Source organism: Tamandua tetradactyla, chromosome 14, assembly GCF_023851605.1.
Source record: "Tamandua tetradactyla isolate mTamTet1 chromosome 14, mTamTet1.pri, whole genome shotgun sequence".
Classification (NCBI taxonomy): Eukaryota; Metazoa; Chordata; class Mammalia; order Pilosa; family Myrmecophagidae; genus Tamandua; species Tamandua tetradactyla.
This window is the reverse complement of record NC_135340.1, coordinates 86,365,472-86,383,305: the sequence shown is the minus strand read 5'-3', so window position 1 is coordinate 86,383,305 and position 17,834 is coordinate 86,365,472. Positions and strand designations below refer to the sequence as shown.

The 17,834-nt window shown below is 40.6% G+C and overlaps 1 protein-coding gene across 6 annotated transcripts in view; it reads right to left on the bottom strand.

Annotated features, from left to right (window-relative positions):
* Positions 1–17,834, bottom strand: part of LOC143655216 (ret finger protein-like 3) — a 37,391-nt gene that overhangs the window by 10,747 nt on the left and 8,810 nt on the right. The window contains exons 1-5 of one of the 6 annotated variants that reach the window (XM_077126657.1): positions 3,924–4,022; positions 3,516–3,576; positions 3,262–3,421; positions 1,704–2,073; positions 1,580–1,654 (exon numbers count right to left, since the gene is read on the bottom strand). The exons of 1 other annotated variant lie outside the window; for it this stretch is intronic. In XM_077126657.1, coding sequence (XP_076982772.1) covers positions 1,580–1,639 — 60 coding nt within the window. In that variant the 5' untranslated portion in view covers positions 1,640–1,654; positions 1,704–2,073; positions 3,262–3,421; positions 3,516–3,576; positions 3,924–4,022. Of the gene's footprint in view, positions 1–1,111; positions 1,219–1,579; positions 1,655–1,703; positions 2,074–3,261; positions 3,422–3,515; positions 3,577–3,923; positions 4,023–17,834 lie in introns of those variants that run through there. 4 more of the 6 variants (XM_077126659.1, XM_077126658.1, XM_077126662.1 and 1 more) reach the window with 4 other exon arrangements.

Here is a 17,834-nt window from a genome sequence, read left to right as displayed (position 1 = left end):
TCCTGAAAAGATACCCTAGTGCACAGAACCTTTGTTGAATCTTATATAATGCTATAGGTGTTCTTTAAGATTGGCAGGAAATGGTTTTGGTTTTGTTTGGCATGTGTTCTAGTATGCTAGCTGCCAGAATGCAAAATACCAGAGATGGATTGACTTTTAATAAAAGGGGATTTATTTAGTTATAGTTCTTCAGAGGAAAGGCAGCTAACTTTCAACTGAGGTTCTTTCTTACATGGGAATGTACAGGGTGATCTCTGCTGGTCCTTCTCTCTAGGACCCTGGGTTCCAACAAGATCCCCAGGGGCAATTCCTTTCTGCATCTCCAAAGGCCTGAGTGCCAAGATGAGGTATGCTGAGCTGCTTGGGTTGTGCTATGTTGAGCTCTCTCATTTAAGCACCAGCCAATTAAATCAAACATCATTCATTGCAACAGTCATGCTTCTTAGCTGACTGCAGATGTAATCAGGAACAGATGATGTTCACATGCCTTTGGCTCACGTCCACAGCAATAGAACTAGGCACCTCCGCCTAGCCACATTGACACCTGAATCCGACAGGAAGCTACGATAGAGAGCAATGCCTAATTGAAGCTTACATAAGAGTGACCTCCAGAGTGCCCTCTTTACTCTATTTGAACTCTCAACTATTAATTCCTAATTTGTTACACTCCTTTTCTCTCTTTTGGCAGGAAACCATTATTGATCCCATGTGCCGAGACTCACCATTGGGAGTCATCTCCCATTCTGCTTGGGACACTTTCACCCCTAGGTGTCATTTCCCATATAGGGGAAAGGGTAATAATTTCACTTGCAGACTTGGGCTTAGAGAGAGTGAAGCCACATCTGAACAACAAAAGAGGTCCTCTGGATGTAAATCTTAGTCATACCTATAGGTAGACTAAGGTTCTCCTCTATCTACATAAACTTCACAAGAGCAAGCCTCAAGATCAAGGGCTTGGCCTATTGATTTGGGTAACCCTAATGTTTGACACAGTATCAGGGGTTTCCCCAATGGCAAACTTTAATAGTTGCATATTTTTTCTTCCATCCCTCAAGGAACTTTGCCAATACTTTTTTATTATCTGCTTAATATACTCTGGGATTTAGCTTACCATTTGCTTCGCTGTTACATTTCTGTCCACCCAGAACTGTTCATTCCATGGCAGCTTGTCTTTAGGAATAAAACATACTTTCAAAAATATTTTAAATAGAGAGAAAGTTCAGAGAGGGAAAGAGCAGTTCCCTAAATCACAAGCACTGCCTGATAAAAGCAACTGCATTGTGATAAAACAGCACCATCTGCCTGCACTCACCCTTACCTTTGTCACCAAGACCTCTCTTGGGCCCTGCACCCTACATGCTCCTTCCTGTGTGAGCTTGGACTCCCTCCACATGGTCATTTTATCCCTGCTTCTCACTCCGCAGACTCCAGAGCTTCCTACCAACCCTCAATCTGACCTGATGACCTTGTTTCCTTCTGTGTAAAAACAGTTTATTTCAGACATAAATGGCACATTGCAAGCTGTCCAGGTTTAGATGATACAGGTGTTAAGGTTGGATGTATTGACACATGTTCTCACCTGTGAAGCCAAGGTTGCAGTAAGGAACACCATCACCACACAGATTTCCCTCCTGCCCATTTGCCTTACCCCCACCTCCCTCTGTCCCCATCGTCATGGAACACTGAAGTTGCCTTACCCCCACCTCCCTCTGTCCCCATCGTCATGGAACACTGAAGTACTTTCTGTCACTATGGATTTGTTTGCAGTTTTCAGAATTCCATATGAATGGAGCACACATTAACTCTCTTCCTCTGTCTCCTTTGTTTTGGTGTCTTTAAATTGGCATCATTGTGGGGCGTTTCATCCGTGTGGATGTAACCACAATGCATTTGTGTTTATTGCTGAGGAGGGTTCCATGGTGCAGATGGTTCACAGATTGCACATGCCCTCTCCCACTGATGGCAATCAGGGTTGTTTCCTCTTTGGGCCTTTGCAGATAAATCTGCTATGAGTCTTCAGGGACACAACTCCTCTTTGCATTACATTTGCCTTCATTTCTCAGGAGTAAATGCCTAGAAACAACAGAATAACAGGCTGCCCCAGTTTTTCCTATTAGGTCTAGTGACCCCTTCTCTGCTGTCACACCCCAGGCATGCTCTGACCACAGGGACTCCTGAGTCCTTCCTGTTTCTGCCCACAGAACCCTTTCTCAATGAGGGCCCACTCTGTCACCCTATCTGAAATTGCCCTGTATGTCCCCTACATATTGGGGTGCCCCTGTGCTCTGTGTGGGCAAACTTCTACCTCTCTGACCTTCTGCCCACCACCATCCTCCTCCTCCCACCAGCACCTGTGAGGGCGCAGGGATTTGTTCTGATGGATAGCAAGTGTTTGGATGCTTCCTGTTTGTAGAAAGCACTCACTGGTGACTGTTGTTATCTCGGGTGCCTTGGGCTCTTGGGAGAGATCCTCTCCTGACACCCCATAATGTTTCCAGCCTCCCAGAACTGATACAGAACTCACCATCCTTCTCCAGCCCCATCTCCTCCATGGAGCTGAACCAGCATCTGAATGACATGAGCCAAGATGAACTACGTGGAGGAGAGGACTGAGGGCCTGGAGGGGAATTGGTCACATAACCCAGGGAAGTTACTCCCAAGCCAAAGGTTTCAGAGGTCAGGAGATTGGCAAGGAGGGTCCTGAAGACTGGCTGTTGAGTGTGACACCTGGTTCTCCAGGTGCTGTAGCTGGACGTCAGGCCACCAGTGATGCCTTCAGGGAGTGCAGATGTTCTTTGAGTTTTCAGGGGGCATTTCAGCCAGGGCTTCCTGTACCACTGGCAGCACCCCAGGGGGCAAGAGAGGGTTGACTGGCTGTTCAAGATGACAAGTTACAGAGCTATATCCTGAATTAAAGAAGGAGGTCCTCGAAGTTCCTCTGATAGCTCTAAGGATTCTTTAGCCTACTGCAGTGTTTGAGTGGTTTACTTGGCTGCTCTTTATGAGTAGAAAAAGCATTTGAGAGCTCTCCATGAGATTAGGAGCCCAAGGAAGTCTGTTCCTGCCTAGGCAACAATATATGAGGAAGAGGGGAGCTCCTGGCACGAACCCTGTGCAGGTCAGGCCTTTCTAGACAGAGGAGAATGTGCTGCTGCTTGCATCTGAGTCCTGAAGCAGGAGGTACAACTCCCCCTCCCCCCAGCTACCTTACTTCATATCCTTGATATCTCTCCATGTCAAAATTTATCGATTAGAGCTTACCTTTGCATCCCTGGATGGCATTTCATGATGTGGATGTGAATTCACTGAAGTGTTAGTGTCTGACTGGTGGAAACTTAGATGGATTCCCTTTTATGAGCCACATTATAGAAGATATCGCTGTCCTTTACCCCTTTCCTGACTATTTCATTGAGATGAATTCCTGTAAGTGGAATTTCTGGGTCAGTCCTGGGAACACGAGGGGTGGACTCAGGATTACAGACATGTCTTAGTGATGCATCTGTGCCTCTGCTCACCTTTCCATATGCTCACTTGTTGGGCTGGACTGGAGAATTGCCAGATCCAAAGCTCTTGGTGCTGGGAGTCAGGGAAATCAGAGAAATCAGCCCCTGACCCTGTCACTAGAAGCCCCCAAGCTCTACAGGCCTTCCTTCTTGTGGGATCATGTTAGGTAGAAGCTGAGACTGGGAGAGCAGCCATGGAATGGGCCTTCATGCTCACTGGGATGGGGTCTGGGAAGAACAGGAGAATCTTCACCAAGACTAGAGAAGGGCATTGGGGTGGTCAGGGAGGATGGTGTGAGTACAGCAAAGGCAAAAACAGTGAGAAGAACAAAGATGTGAGATGTTTCACTGGGGTTAGGTGTAGATGTTCCAAGCCCACTAGGTCTGTGGGGGTGATGCCATCTCTGGCCCCCTTCTTACCCCAAGCCTTTCACAAGGATGAATGAGGAACTTCAGCTGCAGGAATCATCCCTCCTCCATCTCTCACATTCTCTCCATCATCAGTACTCACTGAGCAGCAGGCCAGCAGGGGGAACAGGAATAAGCCAGAAATCCTTATGGAAGCATGGGTCTGATGAGATGGGAACCATTCCTGTAGTAGTTGGTGGCAGCTGCACCTCTGAGAGCTCTGTCTATCAGCACAATTCAAGGAGTGCTCCCAGCTATCCAACTTCCACCCACTTCCACTCTGCAGAATTGGGCCCTTAACTCAGGCTCACTGTCAGTCACATCAACCTTCATTTGGTAAAACTCTGCATGATCAAGTTGTGGCCATATATAGCCCTGTAGTAGTTAGGTTCAGGTATCAACTTGGTCAGGTGATGGTGTCTGGTTCTGTTGCTATGGACTTGAATCATTAGCATGAGAAAATCATCTATAGCTGATTATATCTGCAGTTGGCTAAGGGAAGTGACTTCTGCAATGAGTGATGTTTAATTTAGTCAGTGGGAGGCTTAAAAGAGCGAGGTCAGAAAGCTCAATGCCACACAGCTCAAGCTGCTCAGCACATCTCATCTCAGCACTCAGAGCTCAGCCCAGATATTTGGAGATGTAGAAAGGAATCACCCCGGGAAAAGCTGCCTTTTCTTTGAAGAACAATAAGTTCTGAACTGAATAAATCCCCTTCTATCAAAAGCCAATCCATCTCTGGTGTGTTGCAAACGGCAGCTTTGGCAGACTAAAACAATCATTAATGATATGCACCTCAACTTATCCAGTGACACATTCTGCATTCTTTGAAAACATGTTTCTGGTGCAGTTAATCTTGAAATTACCAGAAACTTACTTGACATTCACCAATAGAGTACAAAGGACTTTTTCTTTCCCTTGAATGATTTATTGGCGTAATACCCCAGTTGCCTCCCCAGTACTCATATGTGCATCTCCTTCAAATAAGGAATTTGACATAGCTATATTACAGACCTTGGTATTGGGAAATCAACACTGAAACATGACTCCCATGTAATCATCAGTGTCCGTTAAAGTTTAATCATTTGTTCCAATAATGTCCATGATAGAAAAAATAGCCAGTCCACTGTCACGTTAGCCTTTCGTTCATGTGTTACCTTTAGTTGGCGTGTTTTAATGCCTTTCCATCTGGAACAGTTGAATAGTTTTCCTTGACTTTTATGGTCTTGATGCTTTTGACTATTGGTGGTCAGTTTTTTCCATAGAGAATCTGCTTCTGTGGTTGTGCATCTTTGAGAAGAATATCATGGAAGTGATGCCAGGTTCTCCTGATTTCTGTCATTCCATTACTGGTGGTGTTTATCAGATCACTTGATTAGCCTGGTCGGCCAAGCTTCCCCTATATAGTTACCCTTTTCCTCTGTGTATTTTTGGTCTGGATTTATAACTGTGTAAATATCCTGTTTATCATTAAACTGTATGTGTGTATGTATGTTATGTATGTAGATATTTGTTTCAACATGGACTCACCCTGGCTGATCTAATTCAATAGGTTATAATCCATTTGCTTTTGTCTGCCAACACTGCCAGAATGTAATACACCAGGTTGCCAGGTTGAGATTTTAGTTTAGGTTGTAAATCTGCTACTTGTGCAATGAGGCTTTGTGTCTGGGTTTCAGAGATCTCAAGTCTGGGACCACAGGAAATAAGATTTTTTTTCAGGGCACGCATGGAAACTTTTACATCATTCATTCAGCACTTAAGGTACAAAATTGAAGCTTTCAGCTCATCCCTTTCCCTCCTCAATGTATCCAGCATATCTAACAACAACAGCCAACATCATTATACCACTTAATTCCAAAAAACTCTGTAAAAGTATCCAAAACATTGTCACTCAAAGTCTTGCCACATAAAAGTGTACAAATAGCAGAATCTAATGGTGATATTTTGAGCATCTCTTTTGCCAATTCACTCCGTAGACTTTCAGTGCCAACTTGATTATTGGAAGCAGAGTCATTAGTGCCTCTAAGTCAAGTCAGAGTAGAAAACCAAATGTAAAACCCATTTTTAAAATTCTGTTTCTCAAGGACCTCTCCTGGTACCAATCTGTGTTAGTCAGGGTTCCTTAGAGAAACAGAACCAGAAGAAGAGATGTGTACATATGAGATTTATAAAGGTGTCTCACACAACTGTTGGAAAAGAAGAGTCCAAAATCACAGGGCAGGCCATAAAGCTGGTGACTCTGATGAAGAGTCTGGACAAAGTACACAGGAGAGGCTCACTGGCTGAAGAAGCTGTGAAAGAGTCTCTCTTCCTCCTTCAAAGCCTGCAACTGATTGAATTATCTCATGTGGGAGGCATGCCTTAGTTGATCACAGATGTAATCAGCCACAGATGCAATCAACTGACTGATGATTTAATATACCAATCTTCTGATTTATCAACCAGCTCTGAAATATCCTTGCAGCAACAGTCAGGTGAGTGCTTCCCTGATCAGACAGCTAGGCACAATCACTTGGGCATGTTGACACCAGAACCTAACCACCACACCATTAATATTACTTATTCCAATTTTCCTTGATTTGGTCAGTGGGGGCCTGTAAGCTGATGTCTCTGTCCTTATGTTAGATCCCCTTGATTCATTGAATCTTTCCTTACTTCTAGGAATAAGATGTTGTAAGCTCATCTTGCACTTTTCCTGCTGTAGCTTTGGAATCAGCCATTTCTCTAAGAAGCCCCAGATCAAAGATCTTGTTACTCCTTGCTGCTGGCTGGTGATGGCTCCAGGTCCTCCAAGGAGGTACTGGCCACTGGGGTGGGAGCAGCCTTAAGGAGCAACTGTCCTACCTCTGGCCTACCTGAGGGGGGCATAAAATAATCATTCCAGAAGTGCACATGGTGACTCCAAGAGAAGAGTTTCCTGAAGACTCTGTTTTTTTCAAATTTTTATTTTGAAAAGCTTTCAAGCTCATAAAACAGTTGCAAAAATAATAATAAAAAAAAAACCATAGAGAATGCCAATAAACCACCCACAACATTACCCAGATCCACCAACATTTAACATTTTGCCACACTGGCCTTATCCTATTTTCTAAGCATTGAGAGGAAGTTATATACATGTCCAGGCATGAGGGCCTGAAGCTGAGCCCACAGCCTAAGGTGCTGCATGTATGTGAGTGGGCGTCTGTGTGTGTGCGTTGGGGGTGATTTCCCTGGGCCTGGCCCTCATGCCAATATGTGTCATAATCTTAGAGTCTCACAATCCCACTTGCAAGGTCTGCTCTGATGCTATCAACACCTGTCTCAAGCAAACACCAAACGCATGCACACATTTTGCAAAAACCAAATGAAACCATAGAGAAATCACACTAAAAAACAAAAATCAAGTTTTCCAAGAGTCACACATCACATCCAAGAGGTCATCCATCCTTAGGGACAAATTTTGAAAAGAAGAAACATGGAAGGCAAAGTGAAAACCTTCCTGTGAACACACTTTAGCCTTACACGTAAGGGTCAAGATACCTAAAAATTGAATGATGTTCAAACACCTCACCAAGCTGCCACAATATGTAAAAGGCTGTGTGCTCTTGAATCTCCTTTGCCCTCTTGCCCACAGTTGAACCTCTCATCTAATCACACTCATTATCAGGAACAGGAAATTTACATTTGTTCAATATTAACTAAACTATGGCCCTCATCAGAACTCAGCAGCTTTCTCTTGAATGCCCTTTTATGATTCAGGGTCCACTGCACATGAGCTGTTATTTCACATAGTCTTATCCAGCCCTTAAATTTAATCCATCTTTCTTTATCTTTCATGACCTAAATGTGTGTTACTGTTGCAGGAATCTTAGGTGGAAATTCTCCCTGTTAAACTATGCAAGAATTCTTAGTTGCCATGTAAATTGTTCTTTACCCATCAACCTAGTGTCTTTCTGATGGGTCATATGCTATTTTCATGTACTTTTTGGAATACAGACTGAATACCTTTTTAAGGACGTTGTTTTATTGAAATATATTCACATACAGTACAACCCATCAAAAATGTATACTCCAGTGGCATTTAGTATAATCACAGAGTTGAGCACACTATCACAATCAATTTTAGAACATTTTCATTACTTCAAAAAGATAAGCACCATACTTCTTAGCAGTCACGTTATGGTCCCTCCGTCCTTCCCCAGTGCTACATAACCACTGCTATAATTTTCTCTATGGATGCAGTTATATTTACCTATTATCAAATGAAATCATACTGTAAGCAGTACTTTGTGTTTAATTTTTTTTCACCTAGCATGATGGTTTTAAATAATATTAGTTTTTCTTGTAATTAGAGAAGTTGTAAGCTTTCGTGAAAGTCACGTAAAAATACAACATTCCCATATATCCCCCCATTGTTGGCGCCTTGGATTGGTATGGTACCTTTGTTAAAAATGATGAGAGAATATTAAAATATTACTGATAAGTACAGTTCACTGTTTGCATTGTATTCTCTCCTATTTACCACCCTATTATTAACACCTTGTAATAGTGATATATATTTGTTATATTTCATGAAAGAACTTCTTATATATACATACCATTAACCATAATTATAGTCCCACAACAGGGTTCATTGTGTTTTTTATCCTTGAATTCTAGCTATCATACAGGACCCAAAACTTTGCCTTTCAATTACATTCACTTACATAATTCAGTGCTGTCAGTTACACTCACAATTATTTGCTACCATCACCTCCATCCATTTTCAAACATTTACAATGATCATAAATAAAAATTAAGCACAAATTAAGCATCAGCTCAGCATTCTCTAACCCCATTCTAGCTCATGGTAGCCTATAATCTAGTCTTCACTCTATGAATTTGCTTATTATTATTAGTTCATATCACTGTTATCATACGGTACTTGCCCTTCTGTGTTTGGCTTATTTCACTCAACATAATGTCCTCAAGGATCATCCAAGTTGTTGTATTCATCATCATACACCATTCCCATTCCGTATTAGAGCTGAATAGTATTCCACTATATGTATATATCACCTTTTGTTTATCCATTGATTGGTTGATAGCCACTTGGGTTTTTTCATCTTTTAGCAATTGCGAATAATGCTGCTATGGACATTGGTGTGCAAATATATACTCAAGTCCCTGCTTTCAGTTCTAGGTATAGACCTAGTAGCAGGATTGTCAGATCATACTGAAATTCTATATTTCATTTCCTGGAGAACAGCCGAATTTTCTCCCACAATGAATGCACCATTTTACATTCCCACCAACGCAACTTTGGATTTAAAAATGGATTCTACTATGTGACAAAAACATGAACAACAAAACAAAAACCATACTGGAGTTCATCAAAATTAAAAATTTTGGGGCATCAAAATACATTACAAGATAGTGAAAAAAAGAACTACAGATAGGAATAAAAGATTTTCCCATCACATATCTCATAATGTGTAAATGTCTAGAATATATAAAGTACACTCTTATGACTGAGTAACAATAAGACAAACTACACAATTAGAAAATGGAAAATAAATTAAACAAACATTTTGTGAAAGAAATATTTACAAATGCCAAATGAACATATAAAAGATATTCAACTTTACTAGTCACTGAGAAATGCAAACCAAAAGCACAAGGAGATATCTATTGATATTCACTGAGATGGTAAAGATAAAGATTAAAAATAGAGTGTAACTTGTTGAAGGTGTGGAGAAATTGGAACCCTCAACCATTACTGTTAGGAATTAAATATAGTGCAGCCAATATGGAAAACAAGTTTGCTGTTACTCAGAAAATGAAACATACACCATGAAAATCACAGTAGAATGAAGCTAGAAATGAATAACAGATGGCTACCTTGAAAATTAACAAATATATGCAAATTGAACAAAGTATTCATATGCAAACAATAGGTCAAAAATGAAAGTACAAGGGAAATTGGGAAACATCTAGAAGCAAATGCAAATGAAAATTCAACATATTAACATATGGATAGAGCAAAGGCAGAGCTAAGAGGGAAATTCTTAGCTCTAAATACCTCACATTAACAAGAAGATCTCAAAGCAGAGAGTCAACCTCACAACTGGAAAATCTAGAAAAAGAAAAATAAACTAAATGTAAAGCTAGCAGAAGGATGGAACTAAAAGTTAGAATCTGGATAAATGGATAAATGAAATAGAGAATAAAAATCAAAATATTGAATCAATGAAACCAAAAGCTGGTTCTTTGAAAAGATCGATAATACTGACAAATCTTCAGATTTTTACTGACAAAGAAAAAAAGAGAACTGACACAAATAAGTAAAATCAGAAATGAAAGGGTTGATATTACAACTGAACCAGCAGAAATTAAAAGAATCATATGAGGATTCTATTTAAAGAAAAACTGTATGCCAAAAATTATATAACCTGGACAAAATTGAAAAATTCTAGAAACAAACTCCCTATAACAGCTTAAAACTAGACCATCTCTGCAGGAAAATAAAAAGAAAAATGATTGAATCTGTAATAAAAAATCCATTAAAAAGAAAAGCCCAGGACCGGATGGATTCACTGGTGGATTTTACCACACATTCCAATAATAATTAACACCACAAAATTGAAGAATATATAACACTCCATAACTCATTCTATGAGGCCATCATCACCCTAAAACCTAAACCAGATAATGATAGCACAAGAAAAGAAAGTTGCAGGCCAATATCCCTTATGAATATGTGTGCAAAAATCATCAGTGAAATATTAGCAAAATGCTCACATGGGATTTATCCCAGGAATGCAATTGTGATTCAACACAAGAAAATCAGTATGTGTAATAGATCACATTAACAAAACAAAGAAAAAAAGAAACTACATAATCATCTTGATTGATGCAGAAAAGATATTTGACAAGACCCACACCTCTTCTTGTTAGAAACACTTAAACTAGGAATAAAAAGAAACTTCTTCAAAATGATCAAGGAGTATATGAAAAACTGACAACCACAATCATATTCTAAGACAGAAACAAGACAGAATTTCCATTGTCACCACTGTTATTAAAATTTTACTGAATTAGCCTGAGCAATCAGGCAAGAGAAAGAAATGAAAGGTATCTAACTTGGAATGGAAGAAGTGAAACTTTCCCTATTTTCAAATGATATAATCCTATGTACTGAAAATCCTGAAAAATCCACAACAAAGCTTCTAGGACTAATAAACTCAGAAAAGTGGTGGGTTACAAGAGCAACATGCAAGATATTTTTTCTATATACTAGTAATGAACGATATGAAGAGGAAATCGAGAAAAAATTGCTTTACATTGGCAAGAAATAAGATAAAATATCCAGGAACAAATCTAAACATATGTAAAGGACTTGTACACAGAAAACTACAAAATATTGCAAAAAGAAATCAAAGAAGACCTAAACAAATTGAAGGGCATTCCATACTAATGGATCAGAAGACTGCATACCATTAGGATATAAATTCTAGACAAATAAATTTAGAGATTCGATGCAGTCCTAATCAAAATTCCACCAACCACCTTTGCAGAAATGGAAAAGCCAATCATCAAATTTATATAGAAGCATTATGGACACAGAATAGCTAAAGCTATTTTGAAAAAGAAAAAAAAATGGAGGAGTCACAGTTTCCAATCTTCAAATTCATATGAAATCCACAGTAATAAAAACAGTGTGATACTGGCACAAGGACAGATAAGTACCAATGATACCACATCTGGAATAGTAGCTGTAACTGGGGTCACCACCTGGCTAACTTTATGATAATACACTGTCATCACCCAAGATCCATTCATTTTCTGCATTATCCAAATAGGACAACTTAATGGGCATGTGGTGGGAATTACCACTTCTACCCCCTTTAAGTCCTTGGCAGTGGCACAATTCTCTACAATTCCTCCAGGAATGGTGTATTGCTTATTTGTGTGGTATTGTATTTAGTTTACTATTTTTCTATCTGATGGTGGTTCCATTGACTTCCTTTTAGCCTCTCCTATCAAAATGATCTTCATTCAACAGGTAAGTCAGTAAAACAATGTGTGGATTTTGCTATTTGCTGAATATGTCTATTCCAGTTATGCATTCTGAAACTGGGGTAGTAACGACAGAGTTGGTTTGGGTACCCACTGGCCCCACTATGAGATGAAATTGAGGTAAAACTCCATTAATCATTTGACCTCCATAAACACTACTCTGACTGATGGAACACAGTGACATTTTATGGTTCCTGGAATTAGTGTCACTTCAGAACCATTTTCCAGGTATCACTGAAAAGCCTAATCAGTTCCTTTTCCTCAGAGCACAGTCACTTTGGTGAAAGGCAATAGGTTCCTTTGGGAAAGGCTGGAAGGAAGACTAATAGGACACAATCTTCATCAGGATCACCACACCCTCCAGGGGAAGGGGATGCTTTGGCCACAAAGTTAGACAACACCCAATAGAGCCACATGGTAAGCAAGCTGCTGCATTCCCTCATTCATTCATTCACTCATTCATTCCATCATTGATCATTGATCAAGCACCAGGACATAAAAAACAGACACACTCTGTCCCTGTAAGCTTACATTTCTGTAGGACAGACAGACAATACACCAAAAGCAAATGAATGTTCATTCAGATGATGAAAGGTACAGTGAAGGAAAAGCAAGCAGTGAGAAGAAAGAATGCATGAGAGCAGGGGACTGGTCACTTTGGATGGAGTCAGGAGCAGATATTTGAGGAGGTGAAATGGATGGGAGACTGGGAATTTTATCCTAATGGGAACGCTAATTGTCACAATTATTGGTGGTCAAAGGCCTGAAACCTGCTGCTACTTGTGACCTTCTGCTCAGGCCAAACTGATACTGGTTATTTTCCTGGGGCCACTATCTCCCAAGCTCTCCTCCTGATGTTCGGGTTCTGGCTGACTGAGACAGTGCTGAGCCCTCCTGCTCCCTGCACAAAACCACAGATATGCTAAGACTGCACTGGCCTTCACTATGGGAGCTCACAGTGAGCAGAGGAGTTGAAGAGGAAGTGCCGTGGTGTGGAAGAGTGTTGGCACCACGAAGCACTGGGATGGGAAGGGACTCCCAGATGAACTAGACTGGAGCATGTGTATAGGAGAAGAAAAACATTTGCAGTTGAGGTGGAAGAGGGCAATATCAATCAGACACAAGGTCAGAAGACAATTCAAGTCTCAGAGGGGGCTGGGTGAACCACGTGTGGGCTGAGGGACCATGTTCAAGCTTCCTAACCTGGATGCAGCAGTCATAGTTGAGGGTACACCTGGCCACCTGAGAGCACAGCATGCTTCCAGCTTAGACTCCAAAATGTCGGGTCCCCTCTCCAACTCGCTGCTGATGTTACCAACACTACAGAGTTTTACCTGGTGCTGTGGCAGTACACACACCCACATGGTCTTCCTGTCTCTTTCTCAGCTCACAGAGGTGGGAACATTGGTTGACAGTGGCATTAATCTCTTGTTGATTCTTTAGATCAAGCACTTCACTGAAAGGGAAACCAGGCAGGCCCAGTTCCTTACAGGATTGGGCAAAGCTCAAAACTCACAGAAATAGACCATAAAATCTATGGTCAACTGATTTTTGTCTAGGCTCCCAATGGGACAAAATAGTCTTTTCAATAAATGGGCTTTGTAGAATTGGATATCAATAGCCAAAAGAATGAAAGAAGACCCTTACCTTACACCTATGCAAAATTTACTTACACACCCTATATAAAAATTAACTCAAAGTGGATCAAACTCCTAAATATAAGAACCAGTGCCATAAACCTTCTAAAGGAAAATGTAGGGAAACATCTTCAAGACCTAGTAATAAGAGGTAGCTTCCTAAACCTTATACCCAAAGCACAAGCAACAAAAGAAAAAATAGATAATGCAAACTCCTCAAAATTAAATGCTTTTCTGCCTCAAAAGACTGTCAAAAAGGTGAAGAGGCAGCCAACTCAATGGGAAGAAATATATGGAAATCACACATTGAACAAAGGTTTGATATCCTGTATACATAAAGAAATCATACAACTTAACAACAAAAGAACAAATAACCCAATTACAAAATAGGCTAAAGATATGAATAGGCATTTTTCTGAAGAGCAAATACAGATGGTTCAAAAGCACATGAAGAAATGCTCATTCTCATTAGCTATAAAGGAAATGCAGATCAAGACTACAATGTGATACCACCTCACACCTATAAGAATGGCTGCTATTAAACAAACAGGAAACCACAAATGCTGGAGAAGATGTGGAGAAACTGGGCACTGCTAGTGGAAATTATAATGGTACAGCCACTGTACAGTTTGGCAGTCCCTTAGGAAACTAAATATCAAGTTGCCCTATGACTCAATGCACTAGCTAGGGTTTTCTAGAGAGACAGAATCAGCAAGGGATATCTGTAGATATAAAATTTATAAAAGTGTCTCACATAACCATGGGAATGTCGAGTCCAAGGTCTGTAGGGCAGGCTGTGAGCTGGCAGCTCCAATGAAGGTCCTCAATGAACTCTTAGGGGAGGCTGACTGGCAACCATGGGAATGTAAGGGTCCAAGGTCTGTAGGGCAGGCCACAAGCTGGCAACTCTGATGAAGTCCCTCAACAAACTCTCATGAGAGGCTGCTCGGACTACTGTGGGAATGGAAGAGTCCAAAATCTACAGGGCAGACCATGAAGCTTGTGACTCTGATGAAGGTTCTGAATGAACTCCACAGAAGAGGCTCGCCAGCTAAAGCAGAAAGAGTGACTGTCTCTTCTGAATCCTAAGGCCTTCCAGTGATTAGATTAAGCATCACTCAGTGCAGAAGACACTCCCTTTAGCTGATTACAAATGCAATCATCTGTGGATGCAGCCAACATAATCATGATTTAAGTCCGTGAAATGTCTTCCTAGCAACAGACAGGCCAGCGCTTGCCCAACCAGATGACTGGAAACCACCGCCTGGCCAAGTTGACCCATGAACCTGACCATGACACCCAGCAATAGCACTACTTGGTATATACCCAGAAGAGCTGAAAGCAGTGAAACAAACAGACATTTGGACCCTAATGTTCATAGAAGCATTATTCACAATCACCAAAAGATGAAAACAATACAAATGCCCATAAACAGATGAGTGGATTAACAAAATGTGGTATATACATGTGATGGAATATTGTGCAGCAATAAGATGAAATGATGTCCTGAAGTACATGACTAAGATGGATAAGCCTTGAGGACATAATGCTGAGTGAAATAAACCAGACACAAAAGGACAGATACTGTATGACTCCACTTTTATGACCATTTTAAAGATAAAGCTTATAATACAGAATATAGGGAACTTAGAGATACATAGAAGCTAGAGATTGGTGAGTGGCTTTTAATGAGGTTGAATTTAAATGTAAGGGAATAGATAGAAGTGAAGGCAGTTCTCCAGTGGGTCTACAAATAATGTTACCATATTGAAGGTAAACATGATTGAAAGGGTTTACATAGACCTAAATTCTGAATTACCTTAATCCTAACTTGAGTGGTTTTGTTCTTATCTCTAAATACCTGTTTTATATATATATAAAACAGCAGCTCAAAATCCAGAAATAGTAATTACCACTCTGGACTAAATGTGGCTGCAGTAAGAGCTTACAATCTAAGTCCCTGTTTTCTTATAAGCATTTTCTAAAGGAGACCATACAATAATTGCTCTTTTGTTTCTGGCTTATTTTGTCTTATCCAGTGTTCCACAGGTTTCATTCAAAATGTTGCATGCCTCACAACTTCATTCCTTTTTGTAACAGCACAGTATTCGAGGATATGTATACACTATTGCTTCCTTCTCAGACAGTGCTGCCTTCAGTCACCTGCATTCATTAGGTATCATGTACAATGTCCAAATTCCACAGTCCATTAACATTGTCAATTTTGGATAACCAATAAGCACACCCTCACCAAATAGGAAATCTAAACCTCCCCTTAACTCTTCTCCTTCCCCCATTAATTAACCCTTGTGTTGCTGTGCTACTGCTGATGTTTTCCTGTTAACATAGCCCATAGCATGCAATAGCAGTTTTCCCCTTGTAACCTGAACTTAACCACTCTTTGTACATGAATCATACCTTTGAAGTAATTCATGCAAGAATTTATTTATATTGTAGTGTTGATTAGGGGGACACAAAGGTCTGTACAACCCAGGGATAAGGAAGACATTGTCTACATTTTATAACCTCACCAACTCTGTGAGACCAAAGGAAGAAAGGTTTATTTTGTCTGGAAACTAAATTTTCTGTATAATATAATCTAAGTCAACCTGTCTGGGTAGCTCATTTATATAATCAAAACACAGGGAGGCCAGAATAAGAGTGAGGGCCTTTAACCCTGAACAGCTTAATGTAGTGCCTGGATACATTCTAGAATATATTAAGCAGATAATCAGAAAGTATTGGCAAAGTCCAATGAGGAATGGGAAAAAACATATGGAACTATTAAACTTTAACACTGGGGAAACCTCTGATACTGTGTCAAACATTCAGGGCACCCAAATCAATAGGCCAAGGCCTTGATCTTGAGCGTTGCTCTTGTGAAGCTTATGAGGGTAGCAGAAAAGCTTATCCTACCTATAGGTATGCCACCAACAAAATGTAACGACAAGCCTCAGAGGAGAGAAGATATTCACATTCCTCATGTAGTTTATTCTAGAAAAATTAGGGTCCAGAACTTTCTAACACCCTTATGATCACTGGATAATGGTTAGCAGCACAGCCTGGGACAGCCAGCCAGTCCCGGAGGGGGAGCAAGGGCAACAGAGCAGCAGAGACCAAGGATGTGCACAGGCAACACCTGGGAAGGAAACAGAATGGCCAACCAGCAAGAGATGGTGCCAAATTTTATGGCTGAAAAGGAAAACTAAATTAAATATGAAGTGGAAAATAGGTTATCATAAATTGATAACATATTTGGCAATAGATCTGATCTTACCAAATACTGATGAGTATAGGGAGAAACAAATTGTTATTCATTGTTATGTTAATAATTTAATGAACTTCATCAAGGTGTCATTTATGTGCAATAAACTAGTCTAAAGTGTACCATTCAATGTGATCTCAATGGTAAATTAAATATAAGTCAGCATAACTACTCTAGGAAGCAGTTTGACAATATTTAGTAAAATATGCACATATTGCATCCTACCACTTCAATTCTGTTCTAGTTTGCTGGCTGCCGGAATGCAACACACCAGAGATGGATTGGCTTTTAATAAAAGGGGATTTATTTTGTTGGTTCTTCAGAGGAAAGGCAGCTAACTTTCCACTCGCGGAAGGCACAAGAATGGTCTCTGCTGGTCTTCTCTCCAGGCCCCTGGGTTCCAACAACTTTCCCCGGGGTGACTTCTTTCTGTATCTCCAAAGGCCTGGGCTGAGCTGCAAGTGCTGAGATGAGGAATGCCGAGCTGCTTAAACTGTGCTACATTGTGATCTCTCATTTAAGCACCAGTCAATTAAGTCAAACATCACTCATTGCAGCAGACACGCCTCCCAGCCGACTGTAGATGTAATTAGCAACAGATGAGGTTCACATACCATTGGCTTATGTTCGCAGCAACAAGACTAGGTATACTCACCTGGCCAAGTTGACAACTGAATCTAACACATGTCCACCCCTTGTCAACTTGGCAACTTCAAGCGTCACCTTACACAGATGTAAAAAATTCTCTTGCTGTGGACCTGTGAATCTCAAAACAAGTCTGGTGCCAATAAGCAAAGGAGGATATTCACAGTATACAGATTGTCATTTCCATAGGGAGAAATTGGAAGAAACACAGATGTAAAACCTGCAGGGCAAGCGCCGTGGGATCTCAAAGTCTGAAAGTCATTTATCCTTCGGCTTTAGAAAGTGGCAGTCCCACCCCTTCCAAGGGCCTATGCAGTGGCCCGCCTCTTTCCAAAT